This window comes from Argiope bruennichi, chromosome 9, assembly GCF_947563725.1.
Source record: "Argiope bruennichi chromosome 9, qqArgBrue1.1, whole genome shotgun sequence".
Taxonomy (NCBI): domain Eukaryota; kingdom Metazoa; phylum Arthropoda; class Arachnida; order Araneae; family Araneidae; genus Argiope; species Argiope bruennichi.
In genome coordinates, this window is record NC_079159.1 from 53,334,133 (window position 1) to 53,359,700 (window position 25,568).

Here is a 25,568-nt window from a genome sequence, read left to right on the forward strand (position 1 = left end):
TATTATGTTTGCTGGAAGCATCAATATAACATCAATGAGAAGCTATGTATCATGTGCATGTGCTGACAACGAAACGATAAATCTTTAAGCACAAAATATTTTTCTTGGTTTACCATTTATAAATTTTTCTATTTTATAAATGCAATCTGATTCCTTGTATATTCATTATAAATCATAACACTTATATTAATTCTATTGAAGGAATTTTATATTAATAGAATATTTTGCAATATAAAAATCATATGTTTCAAAGTAATAGAAGTATTATTTATTTATATGTTCAAAGCAAGGAACAATCATAAGAAATAATTTTTTTTAAAATCAAAGTACATATATAAGTATACTTTCAATGAATATAAGTAACACAAAAGTAATAAAACAAATAATACATGCAAACTTTCAATATGCAAAATTAACTTACATTTGAGCAAAAATATATGTGTCATCAAGAAACAAATAATAAAATAAATTTCCTAATGCATAAATTAATATCACTAAAATTCCTAACTCTTTTTCTTTTTTCCAGGGATGTTAAAACAAAATTGCAATAAAGAAAAAAAAAAGATTTAAATTGGGAAAAGAAAACCATTACTTGAATTTGATATCTTTTATAAAGCAGAATAAATTTTACTGAAAAAGTTGTTAACAGGCAATAATTTTTTCTGCAAAATTTAGCACATATGCAAATTTGAATAGAATTTATATAAAAACTAAACAATCATCTACTTCTTTGGTTTAATTTTCAAAAATTTATGTACATCAATTACTATCAAATACTATTTTTCAAGTAATTTAATTCACTACATACTTAAAATTTATTTTTCTACAGAAGAATCAATATTTCAGAACTTCAAGTTAAATATTCTAGTCACACATTTGCAGTGTGTATTTTGTTTATCACAATTTAAATTTTATAACAATTGTAAAATTGTAATAAAATATATAAAAAAATTTATAAAACAAACATATACAATTTAATTTTTAAATAAAAAACAAATGTTTAACTTCATATGAATGAAATTTCAATACTAAAACTTCTTTTTTACAAAACCAAATACACTAATTTGATATTTGACAATATGTATATAAAAAAAACTTTATAATGTAAAAAAAAATCATCAGTTTAATAGTTTTTAAAAACTTTTAATTATAAATGCTTTTAAAATAAACTAAGGAAATTAAAATTATAAGAGGAGGAAAAATAAAGATTAATGCTTTTGTTATTATTCATTGATTTCAAACGCTGAAAAAATTAAATATTATCTTTTCCACCAATGAAAAGAAAAAAAAATTCTTAATAATAATTAAAGAAATATAACATTTCTTTCTAGAATATATTAAAAAGAATACATTTCCTGAATAATACAAAACTAAAAGGAAACCAAACAATTGTCAAAAATAATTAGCATCCCTGAAAATAGTGATGTGATGATCTATATAATAAAAATGCACCATTATTTTTATCAAAATCATTTCATTTCACATAAAGAATGGACAACTTTAAAGTACATGAATAGGTTCGACAAAAATATAAATAACACCATTGATGTATAGACAGTTTGAAACTAAACATAAACATCATTTAGAGCACATACAATTAAACAGTTAACAACCTTTTAAAAGAATGAAACTTCAATGAAAATAAATTTCAACTTGACAGTCTTTACCGCAGTATCAAATGGGGTTCTTGGAAGTGATTAGTTGAAAGATTTACAGATGGGACTTTACTTTATAACTTAAATTCCAGACACTAATGTGTAGATCATTCTGAAAATAAAATTTTTTTAAAATAAATATTAGCAAACAAAAAAGTAAATTTTAATTGCAGTTCTGGATGAAAATTAGAATTTTAATCTATGTATGAAACAAATAACTAACAGATGTTAATGAGGCAATAAAACATTTATTAAACTATTAAAAAAACTCAACAAACAATAAATAGTGATGCTTATTGAAAATAATAAAGTAGCACATTGTCTAGCTTTTTTAAAATCATAATTCTTATTGACAAATTGTAAATAATATTTTAAATATCATATTTGCTAACTAATTGGAAGTAATTCCATTTTGATAAAAAGGTGTTCCAAACTATTTTTTAATTAAAAAAAAACATGAATTTTTATTCATATAAAAAAGTTACAGAGCAAATAAAATTTAATCAATGATAAACATATTAAATTTCCAATAAATTTTCTGATGTACTTAAAATTGTAAATTATTTGCATCATCTGCTACAGACGCAGCAAAATATCATTTTTACAAAAAAGATGAAAGTAGCCTCTAAAACTATTCTAATTGAAATAAAATTTCCATCAGTTATTTATCATTCTGTTTTTAGTGCCAGAACTAATTATCTAACTTAAAGAAAACCTATTTTAATGGAAAAATCATTTGTATTTATGCTTTAATTTCAATCATATAACTATTCAATAATAATTTTATTACACAATAAATTACATATTATATAGAAAAATTTGAACTTCTATATTATTGTTCAATTTTTTTTAAATAGTGGAAGTCCATTAAATATCAATAAATATTTAATGGACTTCCACTATTTATAAATATTTAATTTGTCAATTAATTAATATTAATTGTATCAATAAATATTTAATTTGTCACATTGATTTTTAACTAATTATATACATATATATTATGTACATAATTATATACATATTATATATGTATATTATATAATTATATTATATATTATAATTATATAATATATATATTATAATTATTATATATTATAATTATATAATATATATATTATAATTATTATATTATATAATTATATACTATACATTATTAACTAATTACATACATATGTATCATTAATAAATATATAGAAGCAATGAAATTAAAGGTGTATGAATATATAATTTGATTTAAAAATAAAAAGCACAACTATACATATTTCTTAAGTTAAATTTAAAGCTACTGCTATATCATTATACTTGTTAGTTGTGAAACAAAAAAAAAATAATAATAATCTACATTTCATTGTATGTAGAATAACAATTTGTACATGTTACATCCAAAATTTAATATCTTTTATAAGAACAAATTGTTTTAAATTCTATTAAACAAAATTTGCTACATAAGCATTTTTGTTCTCATGCTCTTCATATAGCAACTATTTTAAATTACAAGTAGCAAAAGAATGCAAACATAATTACATTAATTTTTTAAGCTTATAGTTTGGATCTCTGTTGCAAAGAAAATTATTTTATAATTGCAAAAACAAGCTACAGATCTTTAATTGCATTTTAATAAAAGTTACATATTCATATTCATCTATATCTAAATTGTAGCTATCTAATACTAATATATAATTACTCCTAAAATATATATTTTATAATACTATTACCACACTATTTAAGTCAGTCATTTTAAAATAATTTATAGGTATGAATTGAATATAAAAGATTTAAAGTATAACAGTGGGTCTTATAAGTTTAAACATTTTATTTAATATAAGTATTAAACATTTGTAATAAAATATTCATATAATAATATCTAAAAATGTTTCCATGATTCCTACTTAATAAACTGTATTCATAGTCAGCTAGCTCAAAGAAGTACAATTATATATATTGAAATATAAAATGAAATCTTACCCATAGAGGTAATAAAAGAATGACACAATATAAAATCCAAGTTTTATCCATCCTTCTTTCATAGCTCTACTCAGCTGATCAGCATTCATAATTGTTGTTGGATCATATAATCCAGGCCTGCTCATGACAGGTCTTGTACGATACCTAACAAATAAAAACACTAATGAGTTATAATTTCATTGGAATGATATATTTACACATCCAGTATTTAAAACAAAATGAGAATTTTGAAAAAAAAAACAACTTTAAAAAAAACAGAATGATTTACTTAAATATTTTAAATATATCATAATTTAAAGTGCACAAAAAATAAGATAGAGAATTTTTGAATAATTTGAATACTATGCATTTATAAAGTACTGAATAGGTTTCATTCAAATTTTACACAAAAATACTAAATATTATGAGGAAAGTCTTTGTCAAGGTTTCAACAAACACCAACACCACTTTAACGTTATCATTCCTACTGAATGAAAATATAACAGACATTTTAAGTCATTTTACTTATTTTGCCTCTAACCAGCTGCCTACTATGCTTGATTAAATTTTATATTATTTTTTTAAAAATTAGCAATTATTTATGGGAAGAATTTAGTTTTTAAAAGGTTGAATACAGTCTAAACTAAAATCAGTAAGCAACATGTAAAGTATATTACCCAATTTAAGAAGCCAACTGCCTAAGACATGAATTATTTTCTAGACAAAAATTAATTTTGAATTCAAGAAATCACAAAATTTTAACAAAGATTTTTAATAAATAATTGTTTGTTAGATTAATTTTGTTAATTCTTTAAAAAAAAAAAATGGCTTCAAGCGATGAAAAATGTTATCCATTAATGAGAATAATAATATTGAAATTCAAATTAAGTTATTTATTAACTTTTTCATAATTATTTAAATGTGAAATTATAGCCTTGTAAAAGGAAATATGTACATATCCAATAATAGAATAAGCCTCCTGAATACTTTGTTTTAAAAAAAATTTAGAGAAATTAAAGATCACAGCAAAGTTTGATGATATGAAAGCAATTAAAACACCGAAACAATGACAAGAAACATCACATTTCTAAAATAAGAAAACTTTTAAATGTGAACAAAACTGTGTGTATCAATTTCATTGGAACCTGTTCATTGCACCTATGATTCCAACAGCTTTCATCAATTCTGAATGTGTGAAAGAAAAACATATTTAACTCTAGATCATGCAGTTTTTCACCTTTTATTTTTAAGCCCTTAAAAGAGGTTTAAGGATTCTTGTCTTTAATTAATAACACTTAATGAGAGACTACTCTATAAAAGTTTTGGATGTATAATATTTTTAATCACTGTATGTAATTATAATATACATAAAGATTGTTCAAAGTTTTTACTCATTGGAACAAATTAAAATTGGCTGAGAAAACAATGAAGTTTCTGGTTTGATACCCGCATCTTTAAGAGATTGCCTTTCAGCTTTACTAAGCATTACAGCTAAAGCAAAATGCATAGAAAATTGAAACGCATATCACTTGAGATAAGAGAATTGTAAGGAATGTTAATGCTCTCTCCTTTACTATACTTGAATAATTTTGAACATAAGCTTTGAAATGAAAATTATTTTGAGATATTTGGGTAGACATTAGATACTGATGCATAAAAAAATTAAATGGGAGGTAAAATTAAAGTGATTATATACAAATAATATTCATAGGTGAAAAATATCTGAATTCTTGATGTTGTGAAGTAAAAAAGAGGTTACAGCTAAAGCAAACAGCTAAAGCAAAATGCATAGAAAATTGAAACGCATATCACTTGAGGTAAGAGAATTGTAAGGAATGTTAATGCTCTCACCTTTACTATACTTGAATAATTTTGAACATAAGCTTTGAAATGAAAATTATTTTGAGATATTTGGGTAGACATTAGATACTGATGCATAAAAAAATTAAATGGGAGGTAAAATTAAAGTGATTATATACAAATAATATTCATAGGGGAAAAATATCTGAATTCTTGATGTTGTGAAGTTAAAAAGAGGTAAAAGATTTGTTGCCAGAAAATGCAATGTTAAAAAGAAATGTATATTAGTGTGTTTTAAAATTATAAGTTTGGACCAGCATTTAAATATATAATTATGCAAAAAAAAAAAAAACTGACAAAATAAATAAAACCTTATTTAAGGAATTTATTACTGCTTATTTATGCCTTTTTCTTATTTTTGAAGGAGCAACAAAAGTCATTAAACATATTAAGCACAAGTATGACTTTGACATAGGCAAAAGCATGCAAGTGGCAGATGTAACTATGGAAAATGTTTAATATTATAAAAATAAAAATAACAAGGAATTGTTGCAAGTAATTGATTAAAAATGAAATAATAATTATCTGCAAATGGGATTGCTAATATTAAAAAGCTAATTATTTTTAAGATAGTGTGAGAATATTTCTATATAGCAACAATAAGTTATGAAGTGAAGACAGAAAAATGTTCAAACATTCTATTCCATTTTAGGTTAGGGTGTCGAATTTTTTAAAAATATAGTAACACTTTCTAGGTGCTAAGAAATGTGAATTCAATATTTCATTTAAACTCATTAAGGAATGTGGAATTGCACAAGATTCAACAAACTTCCAATCATAAATTTCAATTATATAAAATACACATTTAAAAAATTCATATTGCAGAAAATCATGAATCATCACTAGAAAAATATTAGGTTCTGTTTTGCACGTATTTCAATAAGATTATTAGGAACAAAGAAAGCATATTTCAAATATTTTCAGATAGTTGTTTGGTTACAATATACATTTTAATGTTTGAACATTTTCAAAATTACAAATATAATAGGCATAATAACATCAAAATAGGAATAAATTCAATGAAATTCAAAGAGCCGTTTCATCTTTTTTAGAAATTTTTTTCAGAAGAGGAGCATGGTTCTACAGAGATAAGGTCAAAGCCAAAGCTCAGATTATGCTAACAAGAAGAAACTTATTTAAGTAAGACAAATTTGTAGTGTCTGCCATTTCGTCCATTTACTTTATTTTTTTAATTTGTTTTAAATAAATTATTCAAACATAGTTTACGTACAAATAAGTTGTATTAAGCAACAGATTTTTATCATAACAGTTTCCATCTTATATAACATAATGAAGAATATTTCCTTTCAAGATTTAAAAAGTGCTGAGGAATTCAATTTTATCATAACACATTAGTATGGTATTTCAGCACAATTCTTACAGATACACATTCAGTTCAGAAGCTTTATTAATTGATCATATATAATGAATAATTTGATTCAAAGTAAAAAGTTTCCTTAAATGATATACTATTCCATTCTTGAACAATTTAGACTCGCTAAATTGACTCATTGACTAAATTGGCTCAAGCCATTGACTCATAAAATCAATGGCTGCCACTTACAACAACACATCAAACAAATTTGGAGTGATTGTATTTCTTTTTTACCATTTTTTACACTTCATTACTTACATGATGGGTGGAGGGGGGGGGGGGATTAGAATATTAATAGTAGATTAATAAGTTGTTAAAGAAATATAATACAAATTTACACTGAAATAAAGAATTAAAAAAACCTCATAGCTGTCAAAAATGCTTTTTTGGAATGCTGGAATGCTTTTTTCTTTGGGCCATTTTCATTAAATATATCAAGACAATCTTATTGCCTTCATTAAATAATTATTACAATACAAATAAAAATACTTTCAATAACCAAATTTTTCAAAACTTTCAAGACTACAATTCGTTAAGATGACATGTTATGAATTCGGATATATGAATATTAAAAATGAAATTAACATCAGAAAACTAAAACATCAGGAAAAATAAAATGCTAGGCAGTAAGAAAAATAAAATAATTTACCTCTGAAAGTGGTATATAATAAGAGGAACATTTAGCAGTACAGTAACCCATTCAAAAGCAAACAGGAAAAGTAAAGTATAAAAAAGATGTAGAAAGTACTCTGGCAGAACAAGCTGTAACAGAAATTGATTATATTTTAACAAAGGTGAAACAACAGCATTAACTACAGGCTTAAAGTTTAGAAACTATAATAAACAAAACAAAACATAAAATGGTCTTTAGAAAAATTTGTAATTTGTATTGTTATAGAAAAATCAGAATAAATCGCACAATTTTAGCATAAAATATTTTAACTTCATTTAAATAAACAATAGTTGAAAAAAAAAAACAGTAGAACAATAAGATGAATAAATGTATACAAAAAAATGCTTGAGGTATGAAAAATATTATAGAATTAATAAATCTAAAAAATTTTAAGAATTAGTTCAAGAATGATAACATTTGACTATGAAAACATTTTAGACTACATTTTGACTATGAAAACATTTTAGAAAATTTTAATGATCTTCTTTAATATAAATATTATAAATTTATTCTAAACATAAATGATTAATTGCATAATAAAAATGCGAGACTACAAAATTGACATTTTTACCTATTTTATTAATAATTTCTTTTATACATCAGCAATTATCTTTCTTTGTTAGATTTTCATTGTTAATTATTAAATAAAAAAAAACATTTAGTCATAAAACAATCAAGGTTCAAACTTTTATCATTATCGACATTTTTTTTTTTTTTCACATACAGATATGCAAAAAAATCAGATAGTAAATCTGCACCTCAACAACTTCTTTTAGAAGGTTAAAAGTTATTAAAATCATTCATGTAATCTTTATTATGCTGCAATGCAAGTATTGTAAATTTTTAAGACAAAACAAATGTCCAAATTTTCAAAAATAAGTACAAAATACTTACAGGATTTAAACTATTGCATTGATCTATAGGATTTTTATAATCTGATTTCAATTCATCAAAGGCTATAACCTGCAAAAATAAGATCAAATTAGAGATTTTCAAAATACTGAAAAAAATAAACAACTATCAACTTTTTTCATCCTTTTTGTTTACCATTATAATTTACAATATTTTCCCTTTTCCTGCAATTCAATCTTGTTTTAAATCTAAACACTAATTTTATTAATAAGCAAGTAAAGTTATTCATTCTTATAAGTAGTATTTACTTCTCAATGTAATGTTTCAGTCATTGATATATGTATATATAGCAAGAAAATTAAATTAAAGAAATGCTTTACAAGAACATTTTTACATTTCAAGGAAAAATTATTAGTATTTTTGTAATATTAAATATGTAAAAAAAAACATGACTAAATTCCTGAAATCATTTATGTAACAGACAATAATCCAGATATTGCATTAAAAATTACAATACCTTAAGGGGAACACCTATATTTACTAATTAAAAACATAACTAATAAACTCAGAAGTATGCAAAATTTATTTTAATTAACAGTTCTACTTTAACTGTTTGTACAGAAAACTCTAAATCAAAGATTCACTGGAACTTATTTTAGGGAATGTGGCATAAATTCATGATTGCTTCTAAAAATTTAAGAATATCATTTCAAAATTTATTTTGAAATTTTACTGCAGGAAAGATAATCAAGACAAATAAAGTTTGGAAATGTTATAATTGCTGACAAATGACAGCATAACTTCACAGAAATTCTATTCCGAAGCGAGTCTTCTTACTTTCAGAAATTTATTTATGAAATTCCGAATTTATTTTTAATCTGTCGATACATTAGCAATTTAACTGTGTTTTTTTTGTATTTGATCCAAATAAAAAAAAGTTACAAGGATTCTTCGAAAAAAGATAAACTGAACACTTATTTGATAAATTGCAAAAAATATAACAAAAAATGTGTGAAATTAATGCCAACTTGTCACAAAATAAATTTTATTAACTTCTTCCCATTTTTGCAATCAGTAATGTTATCAACTTCCTAAATAATAAGGGTTTCATTTTGTTTATATATAAAATGGTATAACATTTAAAATATATGACAGAAAAACATTTTCAAATGTGATGGGAATAAGAAATTAAATAAAGCATGTGCTTTCCGTCAACATCCTATACTTATACGAAATTGTTGTCTTTCGATTAACAATATGACTCAATGTTCTACTACAATGTATGGATGCGATTTTGTTTAAATTTAACCGAGAAGCTTACATGAAATACAGCAAAGAAAATTAAGAAGGCCGTTAAAATTAAAGCTACTATATAGCAAAACGCCGCAAAAGTAAACGCCATCTTTTTCTAATTTCATTTGGTTTCGAGCTTACACATTGCCAGTTTTATTTTATTTTGGTTCAATTCTGTGGATTATGAGGCTATATGAACCGCCTAGTTCGCACAATGGCTATAACAATACAAACCATATTAAATTTAGAAATTCCTTTTGTAAATCTCACTCAATTATAAAATCAAAAAAATATATACGCACAAAAAAAAGAAATAGTTTATTTATACTCAGCAATGGAAATTAAATTCAATAATTGCCTATTTGATTTTGTTCGTAAAAAGAAAAAGGATGCGACGTCACAGAACAGTGAAGACTTTTGCGCATGCGTCAGATATCTAATTTAATAAAATATAAATAGTGATAAGACGAAAGAATTAGAAATATATTTACTTTTTATTGAGAAACTTTAATTACTTTTTATTGAGCAAATTCAAATTTACATTCGGAATCCTACAAATTAAATTAATTCATCAATAAATTTATCGTTAAATTAGAAATTAAAACTCGAATATTTTTCACATGGGGATTCTAGTGGAGAAAGAGGAAAGTATTTTTCTCCATTCTCAAATCATTAAAAAATTAGATATGCAATTCCTTTTAACCGCTCTTGGGGTTATCTGCTCTTGTCTCCCCTTGAGCTTTAATAGGTATGCTAGTCGATCTGTATAAAATACATTTCAGTTGTACAATATCTCCAAAATCTGTATGGCACAGGTAATCAATGACCTGATAGTAAGTAAAGAAAACTGATAATTATAACAGAATTTTTTTCTTTAATAAGAAATTAATTTCTCGATTAAAATTAACGTGAAAAAATTATCTATTTCAGAAATAGCTACTATTTCATTCAACAATTGGCAGTGATTTATTATAAAAAGCGATTAATATGACTTGTAAGAAAATTGCAACAGTATATAATGAAAATTTATCCAGTTATTATGAGCAAATCCTCCGTTTTTAAAAAATTAACTCCAGAAAATTAATAATTTGTAATGTAAATTAATATCACATTTTTCAGTTTTGGAACTTTGTTCTCTAACAGTTTGTTGCCAAAACGGTTTTGCAGATTCAAATGTAAAATATCTAAAAATGTATGATATCCAGAAAATTTTTTAAAATTGCATATTATTTTTCGGCAACCTTTGTAAAATTACTTGAATTTAATCTTTTTCTAATTAATTGGAATCAAAAATAAATTATGGGAAATATTTAATTCTTGTCTTCAAAAAGTGGTACATTCTTATTTTATACACAATGCTGATTTCTTTTTTTTTTTTTCCTTCTTTTTTTTTTAATAAATGTTAATTTATTTAGGTAAAATTTCACAATGCTAGATAAACGGATTCATTCGCCTTGCAGAAAGACTTATTTTTTTTAAATTCTAATTTTATTCCACAGTAGATTCGCATGATATCTACCTATCTACTGACTGCATTGTAGACTTTATTGTACTGCAATATACATAAATACTGTATAATTTTATAAATTCCACTTCCATGGCATATCAAGAAAAGTATATTCCATTATCTTTTTAAAAAATATCCTAAAAAGCAAATAGAATATGTTAATCGTATTTTTAAGGCAATAACCAACAAAAGTTCTGGTCATATTTGAAAAATAAAGAATTTATATTAAATACCATATTTTTAAATTTTGAGAAAAATGCGAAAGAAAATTACACACTGCATATCCCTTGTTATCTTATTTCAATATAACTTACACTTCGAACACGACTATAAAATAAACTTACATGCAACTAAAAACGGCCCCTTAAAGCCCTTATTGAGCAATTTAATACCAAAATTTTCACAATAAGTAAGCTAAAATATCCAGTAATATAGGCCGTCTTCCAACCTCGACAACCAGATAAAAAAATCAAACCAGGTTAAATTGAAATATAGGATTTAGAGGATCTGGAAGCAGTTTTGATCGCGGTAAATTAAAACTATGAATAAAGTTTTTTTATTTTGCCGTGGTCTGATTCGCTAAGAAGTTAAATGAGTTTACTTTCAATTAAATCTCTTATGTTTTATTTGATGTTCTGGATTCCCTCAAGTAAATATTTTTAATCAGCAAATGGTGACAGACATCAAAGTCGCATTCCTAAGTCGTATAGTTTCACGCTTGTTTTATTCAATACTAGCCGCCTTTGGCGACCAGCCGGTTCGCCAATCTTAATGTTCGTTAAAATTTTAATAATTAAATATTTTATGCAATTCCAACTTTAATAGATTCTTCAGCAAAATATTTTAAAACTTCAAATTTTTATAGTCATATAATTCACTCATAATATTATAAAGGTCTTCAGTCATAACGTGATATGTAGCTCTCTAATTTTCTGTTACCCCTCGTCGAATTTATGCTTTAAATTAAAGTGTAAATGATTAATCTGCAATTAATATAATAATATTTTTTACTGAAACAAAGCATTTTTTTTAATAATATGATTACTGATAATAGAGTCACTGAGCGTTTAAACTTTATAGGCACTAAAGAATATATTTCTTAATTTATGTAATATCTCAAGAATTTTTCAACAAAATTTCTCAGATTCATCATGAACAGATCGATTAATTAACAATGTTTAATTTTAAATGCATCAAACACTAAGAAAATAAAATGAATCGTTTAAAATAATCGGTCTAAAACAGGTTTAAAAAGACTACTTAAAAAACGATGTACTTAAAACTATAAGCATATACAAAAAATATATAACTAACATAAATACAATTTACTTACAAAAGCATGCAACTAACTTAAAAATAATTTAAATCATCCGTTGATAGTGGTTGTCATGACAATAATCAAAACAATGCGCATCCGTGAATTTTCTTCGCCAGTTAGGTAACGCAAATGCATGAATTTTTCTACGCCAGTTGGGGTAACGCTATGCAGATTATACATTTTTAATTTCCTTTATTCTGTGTTATTTTAATTCAAAAGTACTTCAGAATGAATCTGAAACATGGATTAATTAACAATGTTTCATTTTAAATGTATCAAACATTAAGAAAATAAACAGAATCGTTTGAAATAATCCGCCGAAAAATATTAACCCTAGCCTCATTACTGTTGGGAGAAAAAAAATACTGAAGCCTTACTCATTTGGCGGTGGGGAAAATGGAAGATTATTTTGGCGGAAAATTTGGCGGTGGGGAAAATGGAAGATTTTTTTGGCGGGAAAGTTAGTTTTTAATTAATAATTAAAATTCTAATTAAAATTTCTAAAAAAGGGACCCCAGGTGCACATTCCCGACCTCTAAGGTATACATGTACCAAATTTGATTGCTGTATGTCAAATGACCTGGCCTGTAGAGCGCCAACACACACACACACACATTGGGCTTTATTATAAGTATAGATATGCTCCAATCATCCTGATTGATTTAAGTCTTATATCATCAAAGCGCTACTGAAAACATAACTACTGAAATAATTTCTCTACTAAATTATAAGGTATTATAACTTCACGTTTCATTCCTCATGTAAATTTCACAGATATTGAATGGAACTACTTTTTTCATAGTTTTCAACAATGGAAGAAAATCAGCGGTTAAATGTTCGGAGCAACAATGAAAAGGGTTTAGAATTCAGTTCCATTATGAAGTTTGTTGAAAATCATACAAATATTTTTTTTTAATGCTAACATTCGGGGAAATTTTGTATGACAATTAATTTAGTACCACTAAAAGGACAATTTATAAGTTTCAAAATGAAGAAAAAATAAATTTTGTGCCATAATATTTTTCTGGAATTATCGCGGGAAAATGTAAAAGACTTACTTGATTTTAATTAATTAAGATTTTAATAAAATTTATTTAAAATTTCGCAAGGAATACACATTCCTACTCTTCAAAGTATGTGATCTCCAAATTTTACAGTTCCAGACCAAACGCTCAGTCCTGTAGAGCCCTGTCACATAATTAGAGATGCATAATCCACGATTTTTTGAATAACAAATAATTTTGCTATTGTTGTTTTTAAATATTTGTTCCAAATATCTGTTATTTCAATCATATTGTTAATTAAAAATTATTACTTAGTATTAAATATAAAATTTATTAATTGTAGTTAATACTTAATTTACTAATTTAAGTAACGTGTGATTGAATTAATTTATCTATTACAGCTTACTTTTTTTAATTTGATTTTTTTCAAAACTATTTATTTAATTTATTTATGGAAGTAAACCATTTTCTGAAAAATTTGAATTATATATATATGTCATTTCGTTAAAATGTTTGCCTTAGTTCTATATTCTACCAATAGATGGCGCCAGCAGTAAACAGAGTATATAGGCAAAGTCATGTCACAAGCAATTTAAAATGATTTGCATCATCAAATGCGAATATCGGAAAGTCAAGGCCACTTTCATGAAGTGGCTCCGATAAATTCCAGTGATATGCAATTCAATGATACGATAATTCCAAGAATAACTGGTCCATTCACTTTTCAACCCATTCACAGATTTCTCCTTTTCTGTTTTGTTAGAGATCTTCAATGGGACAGATCGTATCGATTGTTACTTTTTATCGTGAGGCCAAAACCTGTAAGCGAAATATCACCAGTAAGATCGTATCAAAGATTTGAATCACACCCCTCTTTGAAAAGTATTGATCACTGGTATTTGTGACTTTATGATATTGGTTACGTAATAACCGCTCATAAAATATTCGTCATCCCTACACATAATGTACACATACACACAAACACGTCCTTCTTTATTAGTAGTAGAAATCTATTAATAATGATTGTTCCAATTGGTTCACTCTAAATATCAGATGAATTTAATTTCAATGGCATTTTTTATGCATAATTGAGTTATTAAATAATTAAGATGTCCTAAAATATTCCCTCAATAACCTAAGATCCCCACTGAATGCAGGGGTGGAGGGGTATTATTATTATCACTTATTTTTTTTCATTGCTTAAATAGGCAAATCTATGATGATAATAGATAGTATATTTTTCAATTTTGGATTAACCCTTTCCAAGTAATGAAAAGTTTATAATTTTAACCGCAAATATCTCCAACAATTTTAAAATTAACTCTAGGAAATTTTTTTCTGTGTTTTAATTATGGTCTAGAATACATTTTTATAACTGAACTCTTTGGTCAATATCCTTTATAGTTTGTAATATTTTTGTAACTTTTTATTTCGCAGCTATAGGTGCTGTGACATATCAGAATAAATTCAGCAAAATCACTTCACTGTAGGTACACATTACTTCCCTGGTTATACGAGACGTCGTTTTGAATTTAAAGGGTTTTAAAGGACTTTGCCGATCACTCTGTATATTTGAGGAAACAATCTCAACGGTTTGAATTTCCTTATAGATCTACTGTAGAAAACTATGCAGAAAATATTTTTTTAATTATTAAAATTCAGAAACAATTGCATGGTAATTAATTATTATCATTAGAAAAATAATTTTTTGAATTTTGAATATATGCAAAAATTATAATCATACTGTCGGAAATTGAGAAACAATGATGTGGAGGAAAGTAAGCCGAGCACATAAATTCAACTATCATCAATCTTCGAAGCTTAACAGTGGTTACCAATTAAGCATTACGAGGTTAGCTTTAACTCTGAATATCGTTATCCTAAGATGGGGGATACCTGTTGCTGATTTTTTCAGCTATTGATAGCTGAAGTCTAAACCATAACTATCTTAATCGTCAAACTTGGAGGAGGCAGAAAAGAGGAAACAGAGAAAGGTAATTGTGCAAACCAGCTCAATTCAAGCCGAAAATTGCGTTTAAGTACTATAAGCGACCGTCGAAAGTTATCATGGAAAATACAATTGATTTTCAATCAATAAAAGTTCTTAAAAACTCCATATCAGATGAACATTTTCATCCTCCGAAGTTTATTTGAGCCAAATTTCGTAATTGTAGGATAGATGGCCTCACTTTTAGATTGCCAACTAACAGACTCGCACGCCTATTCTCCTTTGTCACTAGTTGCCATTGGCAACTAGATGATTCACCATGGTTGATGGTTGCTAAAAATGTCAATTAAGTTTTCAATCTCCAATTTAATTTCTTCTCCACCAAAATATTTTTAAGTTTTAAATGTTTATAACGCGTATTTTTAAAAGACTTGCACCATTGAATTAGTTGTTTTACTCTAATTTTTTCTCTTTCACCTAAAATTTTTATTTTAAAATGAAAAAATTAACAAATTAAGCATCAACTAGTCCAATAACTTATGGTTGGAACTAAACCTACCATAAAAAATTACAAGCATAGAAAGAATAATCGCTCAACATTGAAATTTTGTGCCTACTTCAGAATATGACGTAATTTAAATAGTATATCAGAAAATTATTCGATAATAATTTTTATGGTTCAGCAAAAACATTCAGCGCAATAAAATAAGAAATCAATTTTCAAATTAGTAGATAATAATATGTATTTTTATATGTCCAGTTATATTGCAAAAAAGAGCACCATTGTTTAAAAAAATTGGGAACAGTTTTTAATTATTCCTTACTTCTGAAGTCAAATTTTAACTGTAAAAACCATAACCGGCTACTCTGACACACCACTAAGGCACACGAATTTATTTGATTGACTGCACAGTCGTGATATTATCATTGGCGGGAATTATGGTTGAGTTCTAAGAGCCATCACCGGCCGCAGTATACCCCATCCAGTGGAAAGCACGTAGGAGGCCCCATTACTGTACCCACTAGTGTGGTGGCGAGAACCAACCACTATGCCGGAAGTTTCTCGTCCCAATATCTGAGGCGCTCCTCGTCACGGTTCGATTTTAATTGTACGAAGAAAAAAAAAGGTGTTAAAAGTATGTTAAGTCTACTTAATTGGGAAAAATAAAATGAATCTGCATTGTTTAATATCATGCGATGGAAAAAAAATTTAGGATGAAATATTTATAGCAATTTTGAAAATCATCTGAGATTCATTGTATTAAAAAATGGCTTATAACAAAATATGTATTTAAAGACATATTTGCGCAGAAGAAATTGTGTAAGGCATTTAAAATAGCAAGTGCTACATATCGATTAAACTTTAAATTTAAACGTACATTGCTACACAAGCCATCAAAAGAAACCTACATAAAATATTTAAAAAATTTAGCAGCTATTAAATCTAGCAAGCCATATGTTTATCATGGGCGAATAGTAAGTTTACAAAACAAATTTTGACTTCGCATTTATAAAGTTCAGGCGATTAAAAAAAATCTGGCGTTGTATAAAAGTAAAAATTAAGATAATAATCTTATTTTTTTAAAAAATGAAACGCGTTTTCTCATAGAATATCTTGTATATTCCCTCATAACATACGGCCCTTATAATATATGCTCAAAACTTTCAAACAAAAGGAAATTTTCAATGCCAATCTTTTCAATAATACAATTTAGATTACTGTATTTTTTCTTTTTTCTAATTTTCTTACTTTTTTTTCAAAAATGTGCTAATAATTTTAGTTATTGCATCATCTACACAGAAGCAGGACCGAATTATCAAATAAGGCTTGTTCTCGGAACTTTATAAAAATAAAATATTCAAGTTTTATTAGTACCCTATTGAAGACAATATTTAACCTTCACAAAAATAAATAACTTTAAATATTTACATAAATTTGTAGCAAGTCACTTTAAAATCAATCTCCACCTTCGTATTTTGGACATATTCCAATTTTTTTATCGAAGTAAGTTGTCTGGGTCATACTAAAATACAATGACTAAAACGAAACTATGAATAAATATTAACAATAACCAAAACTTCAGTTCATACACACGAGCTCATTACATCCAACTGGCCTCGTTGGTTACAATTACGAATTATTTTTAGATCACGGCGATTTTCTCAGGGCTGATGAAAGTACAGGTATAGAGTATAAATATGCAATCTTAAACATCATCTATTCCGACGAGAATAAACTCCTTTGATAAAGTCTATAGCATTGAGCATCTTATTCGAAATCAAAAATGATCTGTTTATAAACTTTCAGATTAGTTTATTTTATCTTGCTCTAAAGGGCCAGTTTTTCGTCTCTTGGATATAAGCAAGGTGGAATTGACTTTGAATCGTAAGTAATATAAATAAAAATTTATACGCAATCTATGATATTGCATTTGTATTAAATTAAAAAAAAAGACATGCATGTTTATTTTGGAAACGATATTATGTTTCAGATCACAATACTTGATTATCTAATTAGTTTAAGTGCATTTTAATGTCCACTTATTTAACTTATCTGATGAAAATTTCGGAAACATTTACGTTTCAGAAAGAAGATGACCATTCTTTATCTTTGAAATAAATTTGTGAAAAGAATTTTTTGATTAAAAAACTGCAATTAAAAAGAAAGTTTGTACGAATAGATAGAGCTATTTTTAATCTTAGAATGCTCGTCGAAAAAATTTATCACAGTTTCTGTTATCTGAATGTCGGCGTTGCCCAAGATGCTTATATTGAAAAGAATTCATGTCTTAGAAAACAGAAAATGATTGAATTTCATTTAAAAATACTACTTGTTACTCTTGCTTTGTTTTGAAACTGTTTTTAATAAAATCATGTGTTGAAAATCTTACGATTCATCTGCTATAATTTAAAAAAAAAAATCACAATCTTTTATTGGTTTATAATTCGAAACTGTTATTTTCTAGAGAATAATTTGTAAACGTACTCTATATCAGTTTGGTTATATAATTTTAATAAAATTTTTATTGATTTTTCTCAAGAATTTAAGTTTTAGTTTCTCTCTAATAATTAGATTGTTCCATTTCCACGTTATTTTCAGATCCACATGGATTCGAATAATTAACTTTGTAACTAATTTTTCAAATGTTCGGTACTATATCGTAAACTCCTTTATAATTTCAATTTCAGATGCAAATTTTTTTTTAATATTTTAATAAATTTAAAAGCTATTCAATCCTAATAACATATGTTAAGAGAATAATATGTTTTAGAGGCTTTCTGATTATCTTATGAATAAAAAAAAATAATATTTCCATTCTTTTTACAAAATGAGGTGAATTAAAATGATTGTAAACATTTTGTTATATTCTTGTATTACTTGTCAAGTAATATTCATCAATGCTCTTTTAAGGAAATTGAAAAGCAACTCACCTAGTGAGAATTTTTTTTTTTATCTCCACTAATAATAAAGATGAATGCGTGTGTGTGTTGCCGCTCTACAAGCAAGATTGTTTTATCTACACTTATCAAATTTGGCATATATATAGTCGAGAGATAAGAATGTGCACTTCGGAGCGATTTTTTTTAAAAATGTCAATTAGAATTTTAATTAATTAAAAATAAGTTTAATTTTGATGTTTTGCCACAATCACTTCCGAAAATATTATCGCACAAAAATAATTTTTATATCTTTTCAAAATTTTAAAAAGCTTCGTTTTAATAATATCAGTTTAATAATCATGCAAATGTTTTTTTCTGAAATTTGTTATTATTTAAAAATGTATATATATCTTTTGGTTTCCAACAATAGTCTATATTGTTGTTCCGAAATTGAAACAGTTTTCGATGTTTCATTAAATATTCTATTGCCTGATTTTCACCAATATTTGAAAGCTAAGAAAGATGAGAAGGATTCTATTTATTATCTATGTGGTTTAAAAAAAACGAATAAAAAAATGAGCTCGAATAAAAAAAATATCTCAAAATTTAGAAGATAGATTAACCGGATATTTACTTTTTTCAATAACGTTATGGGACTGTACCCATTAGAAAGGTCCATATATACAATAAAAAGAACTTGAGTAAAATTATTAAAATAATATGGCTTTAATGTCTGAGAATTTGGTGGAATCATAGACATGAAGTTATATCTAAGCGATTTATCTGAAAAATATAATCAATTTTCCCGACGAACCAGCTGGTTACCTAAAGCGACTAGGGGGCCGCGGTGGCCTGGTGGTAAGGTCTCGGCTTCGGAACAGGAGGGTTTCAGGTTCGAGACCCGATTCCACCGAAGAACCGTCGTGTAAGGGGGTCAGTTGCACGTTAAATCCGTTCTGACTAAACGTCCTCCAGCTGGTGTGGTGTGGTGAGGGGGGTGCCAGCTCAAGTGTCGTCCTCGTCATCCGACCGCGGTTCAAAATGACGAGGTCCATCCCAAAATAACCCAAGTTTTGCTTCAAACGGGACTTTAATATAACTAAACTAAACCAAAACCAAAGCCTAAGGCGACTAAACTGTGACTGATTATAATCAATAATTCTCATGAACGTAACTGTTTGGTCATTTACTCCAAAAAAATTGTAACATAACTTGGATATGGTCATTAAATAGACAAAATAGGCAGCTGGCATGAGCCCAGATACTTAGTGAGACTCGGCGATTTTTTTTAGGTAATTTCAGATTTTTTACTTTTATTTGATTTTCTAAAGTCATATTCTAATTAATTCACATTAAAAACCGGTACTATTTAAATTTCAGAATATTATTCTTAGGATTTCTTTCGCTCATTTTCAAATATGCTTGCAAATCAGAAAGTAGCTTTTTTTCTTTTAATTGGCTGACTGCCTCACTAGTCAACAGCTTTGGCAAACTTTGCATCATTGTATTTAGAATAGGGTAAAAAAAAACTTTGCAGTTTCTCAATTTCGTTTAAAATAGCTTTATGAACGTGATAATGTTTATAGTCTGGGATACTGTCTGTAAATTGCGTCATGCGACCCCGATACTGAAAAATCGATCAAAAGGTTCCCAAAGCTAAAAAGATTTTGTCAAAAATTTTAATGATTTTTTAATAAAAAATTAATAGAAATTTTAATCTTATTCCTTTTTACTTTTAGATAATATTGTTGCACAAAAAAACAAAAACAAAAAAACCCTTTTCATATCATTTCAAAATATTTGTTTTCCAATGACACTAATTTTATCCCAGCACAATTTCTTTGCAGTAATTTTATCAAATTTTTCCAAAATATTTTTAAATATGATTCGCAAAAGTACTTTCAGTGTTTTAGCAATTTGATTTATATTTATGTTCAGTGCAATGATAGTAAAAAACTAGCCGCCTTTGACTACCAGTTTGTTCGTTCAGATTATTGACTTTTTAGACTGTTAAAATGATTTATGAAATGCATTAAAAAAACATTTCACCTTGTTATTTGACACACATGAATTCAATTGAATATGTTTACTGGATATTAACAAGTGTATATATTACGAAACAAAAGTTGATGTGAAAATTCTACTACGGAGTTAAAATTGGCAAAAACACGTGATTGGAAGTTTTAATGGAGGATTTTGAATTCCATCATAACATTTAAAGTTGAATATCAAATTGAACTAAAATATTATTAAAATTATGGTATAAATTCCACCGAAATGAATTAGTTATCATTAAAGAGGTAATTTTTTGTGTCTTAATAGAAAGATTAGTTTTGTAAGAAAATTGTTTTAGTAGGTATTAACATCAATTTTCGTAGACAATCTTTTAACCATTACCCATTTGGCGATGGTTAAATCTATTTTTAAGCTCGTTTAAACTTTCTGTTTGAAACCTATTTTCATATTTCTTTTATATCTTTTCTTCTCTGACTTTTTGTTGATACGGTGAATCATCTCCAGAATATTTCTAATAATATTTTGCAGCTATATTAATTATCTACGTGGAGCGTTGAATTCAATGCAACTGTACAAACATTCAATGAAGTAATCTAAAATTCAAATGATGGTTTATTTATTTTTGAGTGCTGCCATTCGACACTAAGTAATAAAAATATTTTCTAAATCACTTAATTTTTCGTCCTCTATATTTATTTTTTTGTATATTTTATTACTTCTATGTAATTTATTAATTTTAGTACATTTAAAAAATGCGGTTAAATAAATCAAGCCTAAATGCACTTTTATATATTATATTTATAACTAGAGATGTGCATCTCATTTATTTCAACGTCTTTCTGCATTTATTATACGGTATATATTATACACTAATCGATGAAATCACCTTTATATTAATTAGTGAAGAAACTCAACAAATAATTATTCTATAAACTAAATTCATATTTTGAAGCGTGCCGTGGTATCAGATTATGCTGAAGCTGAGGTAATCTGTTTTATATGATTCACTTAAAATATCCACTGCATTCTATAGGGGGTCCATTCTAATTATGTCCCAATAACTAATTTCTAAGCCGTTAGGCATACAATTCCAGTTAGAAAATGCTCAAAATGTTGTAAATAATTATATGTTTTTGGAGTCAGAGAGTTATTAAATCACCCTTATGAATCAAAAATCAAAATTTTAATACAGTTCCCTGGCAAGAAGAATCCTTATTCCTTAATTTTCAACAATGTAAAAAAAATTACACGATTAAACATATGGTTTGAATTTCAGTGCAACACTGACATCTATTATTAAAAATTGTAACAAAATTTTTTTTAAAAAAATAATTAGAAAAAAAATTGCATGATAATTTATTTGGCTTTATTTAAAGGAAGACTTCTTAAAAAAATATTTAAAAACTAACTATTGCAATAACAAAAACGCTGAAATTTAATTTCTTTAAAATTCGTAATGAGATGCACGTTTTTACTTTTCAAAGCATATAGTAGGTCTAACAGAATGTTCTGCAGGCAGCAAACGAGCACATTCATCTTTATTATTGGGTATACATTTTTAACAATCAACTGCTTTGCCAGGAATATTGCTTATATTTAATTCCAATTAAATAGTTTAGATATAACTTCATGTCATTCATTCTGTTAAACTACCGGGAATTATTTTAATTGTGTTCTGTTCTTTGTGCACATGAACCCTTTTTAATACAGATTGGGGCAGCCTGGTTGGTAGGGCGTTGTATTCGCGTACTTTGAGTTGTGAGTTCGAACCCGGCAGCTGGAGACTCTCCGTGTGTAGTGGTGGCTGGCGCACGTATGAATCTGTCGTGTTCACAAAGCCCTCCACATCGAGAGTAATACCACTGGTTAAACTGGATCAGAGGTGATCGCTCTCTGGTTCAGATCTTAATTACGATCTATGGTTGAATGAGTGAAATGCATGAATGAAGTCCGCCCCGTGAAAAGGGTTTTGACGTCTGAGTAGCTAAGTCGTATTCTTGGCCCTAAATGACGCTACTGAAAAACAAGAGAAGCAAAAATTTCGGCTTAAATTCGCTAACAGTTAGTCAGAGGGCTTGTCTATGACAAGTGCCATCAGAAACAACAACAACACCATTTCTAATGGAAACTTGTTTCATAACGATAAAGTCTGTTAAAAAGCTAAATATCGGTTCGCCTGTCTTCTAACTTTTGAGGTACAGTTCACTTCATTTCTATGTTTGTCATGTAACCTACGCAGATATTAAATAGAATCCTTTACTTTGGCTTAAAATCATATGATGAAATATTTGATGAAACAACGAAAGCGATTTGAAATTCAGGAAGACAATGCCATAATCTATTGTTAGAAATAAGGGTAAAAAAATTTTTTTTAATTACCAAAATTCTGGAAAATGTTACCAAATTATTAAATTGGTAAACAATTTTAATTAAAAAAATAATTAAAAACAACTTTTAATTTTTTGAAATGTTGTAACATTTATTTTTGTGCAATAATATTTTCGAGAGCTATTGCGTAAGAACGTCAGAATTCAGTTCAATTTTTAATTAATTAAAATTCTAATTAAAATGTTAAAACAATCACTCCGAAGTGCATATTTCCACCCTTCAAGGTGCAAGGTGAATCAAATCTGATAGTTGTAGCTGAAAAGGTGCTTGGTAGTTGTGCTGGCCTGCAGAGCGCCAACACATACATTCATCTTTTTTATTAGTAGAGATATATTTATATATATTTTATTGATTTTTATTCTTGTTTATTTTTTTATCTTCAAAATCCTCCAAATTCTTCAAATTGGACATATTACAGGTGAAGAATTTTTTTTTAAATTTATAGAAATGATATGCATATTTATTTTCATTTCTAAATAATAACTTGTTCTGCATTTGAAATGTTTTTATGATAGAATTTGTTCTAGATATCGAAGAAGAGGAGACGTCAGCAGAAATATGAAGATCATAGAGCTGTTTCAACATGTCAACATAGAACTGAAACAATCCTTTAAGTGGAAGATTGCTGCTTTTACCATTTTGATAGTGGCCATGGCCTGCGTCCTTTACGTTTCTATCAGAGATATCGTAGTGTATCTTAATCATGATCCTCATAATCCGAATTCTACTCAGCCGCCCATACCTCCGAGGATGCATGGATAAATCAATAGTTATATGGCTTCCAATCATCTATGTGTTATTTCTGATGAGAATTTATTGAAGAAATCGTGCTCTCTAACACGTATCATTCTAAATGCATCTTGAATGATAACAGATCACCATCATCATTTATTCTCTTGATGGAAATGATGATATCCGTTTTATATATTCTGACATCCATACCTCCAAGGATATGTTGATGAATCAATGTATCCAATTATCTGTATGTGATTTCGGATATGAATTATCTGATGAAATTTTCTACTACTTTCTAACCTTCATCATGCTGAATGCTTGTCGAATGTTAACAGATTTACCATGATCATGAATTCACTTGATGGAAATGATGATATCTGTTTTATATATTTTTATGTCCATACCACCAAGAATATGTTGATGAATCAAAGTATCCAGTCATCTGTTTGTGCTTTCAGATATGAATTATCTGAAGAAATCATGCTGCCACTTTCTAACCGTCTATCTTGTTGAATGCTTGCTGAATTTCAACAGATTTGCCATGATCATGGCGGAAATAATCGTAGCCTATCTATATATTCTGACGAAAATATCTTCAGGGATGCACGGATGAATCAATCAATTATGTGCCTTTCGGATCTGAACAGGTTGAAGAAATCTTGCTTTCTAACCCTCGTCATATTGAATGCTTCTTGAGTGCTGACATTTCACAATCATCATTGAATTTTTCAAGAAAAAAATGATCATATTATTTTTGTATTTCAAAATAAATAGTTTTTATTGATGTTTTTCTTTTTCAACACTATAACATATCTTATTTTTACTTTGCCATAGCAAGACTGAGGCTGAAGACTCAATGGCGTAGCGAAGATAAGTGACACTCGGGGTACATTATAATGTGTTTCGCCCCTAATCACCATAAATAGCTTTGCAAGTGTAAACAGCGTCCCGAATACGATATTATTTAGTTCCGCGTTTTTCTCATACCTCTCTTTTAAAAACGCCATTAACGAACTAATGTTTTCTTGATTGGGTGTTCCTTAAAATTTGAGCTTGGTCCCCTCCAGTCACAACGTCATAGGATTGACCTCTATCTTCATGAACTCTGTTTCTGTTTTTAATAAGATAATAAATTTTGATGTCACAATGCGAATTCAACAGCTCTGAAAACAGCCATTTATTCATTAGGTTGGATTCAAAATCTCTCAATTAATGCTGAAATTCACAATTAACTATTCAGAAGTAAGATATCATCTGTCAAAAAGACAGCTTAAATCTTTATATGTTGTAAAAAAATTAACCATAATCCTAGTAACTATTACCACACTTCTAATAATCAATTTTAGACACAAACATATGATAGAACATACCAATTTAAGCTTATCATATAACAATGAAACAAATATTGCAGTATTTTGGAACTGGAACAAAACAGATGCTTGTTTGTTTGTTTTTTAAATTGATCGATGGAATGATAGATTGAATTTAGTTTTGTTGAATTATCACCTATTTCACCTTTCCTACGCATTATATTAATTAATATATTCTGGCCTTTATATTTCTTCTAACAACTGAGAAGAGATTTGGTCTTGAATGCTCATCCAATCAAAAGCTGAATT

General features: G+C 27.0%; 1 protein-coding gene and 1 long non-coding RNA gene across 2 annotated transcripts; one reads left to right on the top strand and one right to left on the bottom strand.

Moving 5' to 3' along the window:
- Positions 1-1,192: 1,192 nt before the first annotated feature.
- Positions 1,193-9,788, bottom strand: LOC129984318 (protein cornichon homolog 1-like). The gene is made up of 5 exons (XM_056094179.1): positions 9,681-9,788; positions 8,402-8,470; positions 7,484-7,596; positions 3,621-3,764; positions 1,193-1,767 (listed from the first exon to the last, which is right to left on the bottom strand). Exons 1-5 carry the CDS (start codon positions 9,759-9,761, stop codon positions 1,737-1,739), a joined length of 438 nt encoding a protein of 145 aa, XP_055950154.1. The 5' UTR covers positions 9,762-9,788; the 3' UTR covers positions 1,193-1,736.
- A 597-nt stretch (positions 9,789-10,385) lies between these two features.
- On the top strand, positions 10,386-24,733 carry LOC129984581 (uncharacterized). Its single transcript, XR_008785502.1, has 2 exons — positions 10,386-10,485; positions 23,742-24,733. It is a non-coding gene; the product is annotated as an uncharacterized LOC129984581 (long non-coding RNA).
- Positions 24,734-25,568: the final 835 nt, after the last annotated feature.

Bases quoted from the DNA above. Each gene is read 5' to 3' on its own strand.
- LOC129984318 (XM_056094179.1), bottom strand. From the start codon at position 9,761: ATGGCGTTTACTTTTGCGGCGTTTTGCTATATAGTAGCTTTAATTTTA. The intron at 8,471-9,680 runs GTAAGCTTCTCG...TTATTTTTGCAG, and splicing joins TTTTCTTTGCTGTATTTCAT to GTTATAGCCTTTGATGAATT. The intron at 1,768-3,620 runs GTAAGATTTCAT...TTTTATTTTCAG, and splicing joins TTCTTTTATTACCTCTATGG to AATGATCTACACATTAGTGT.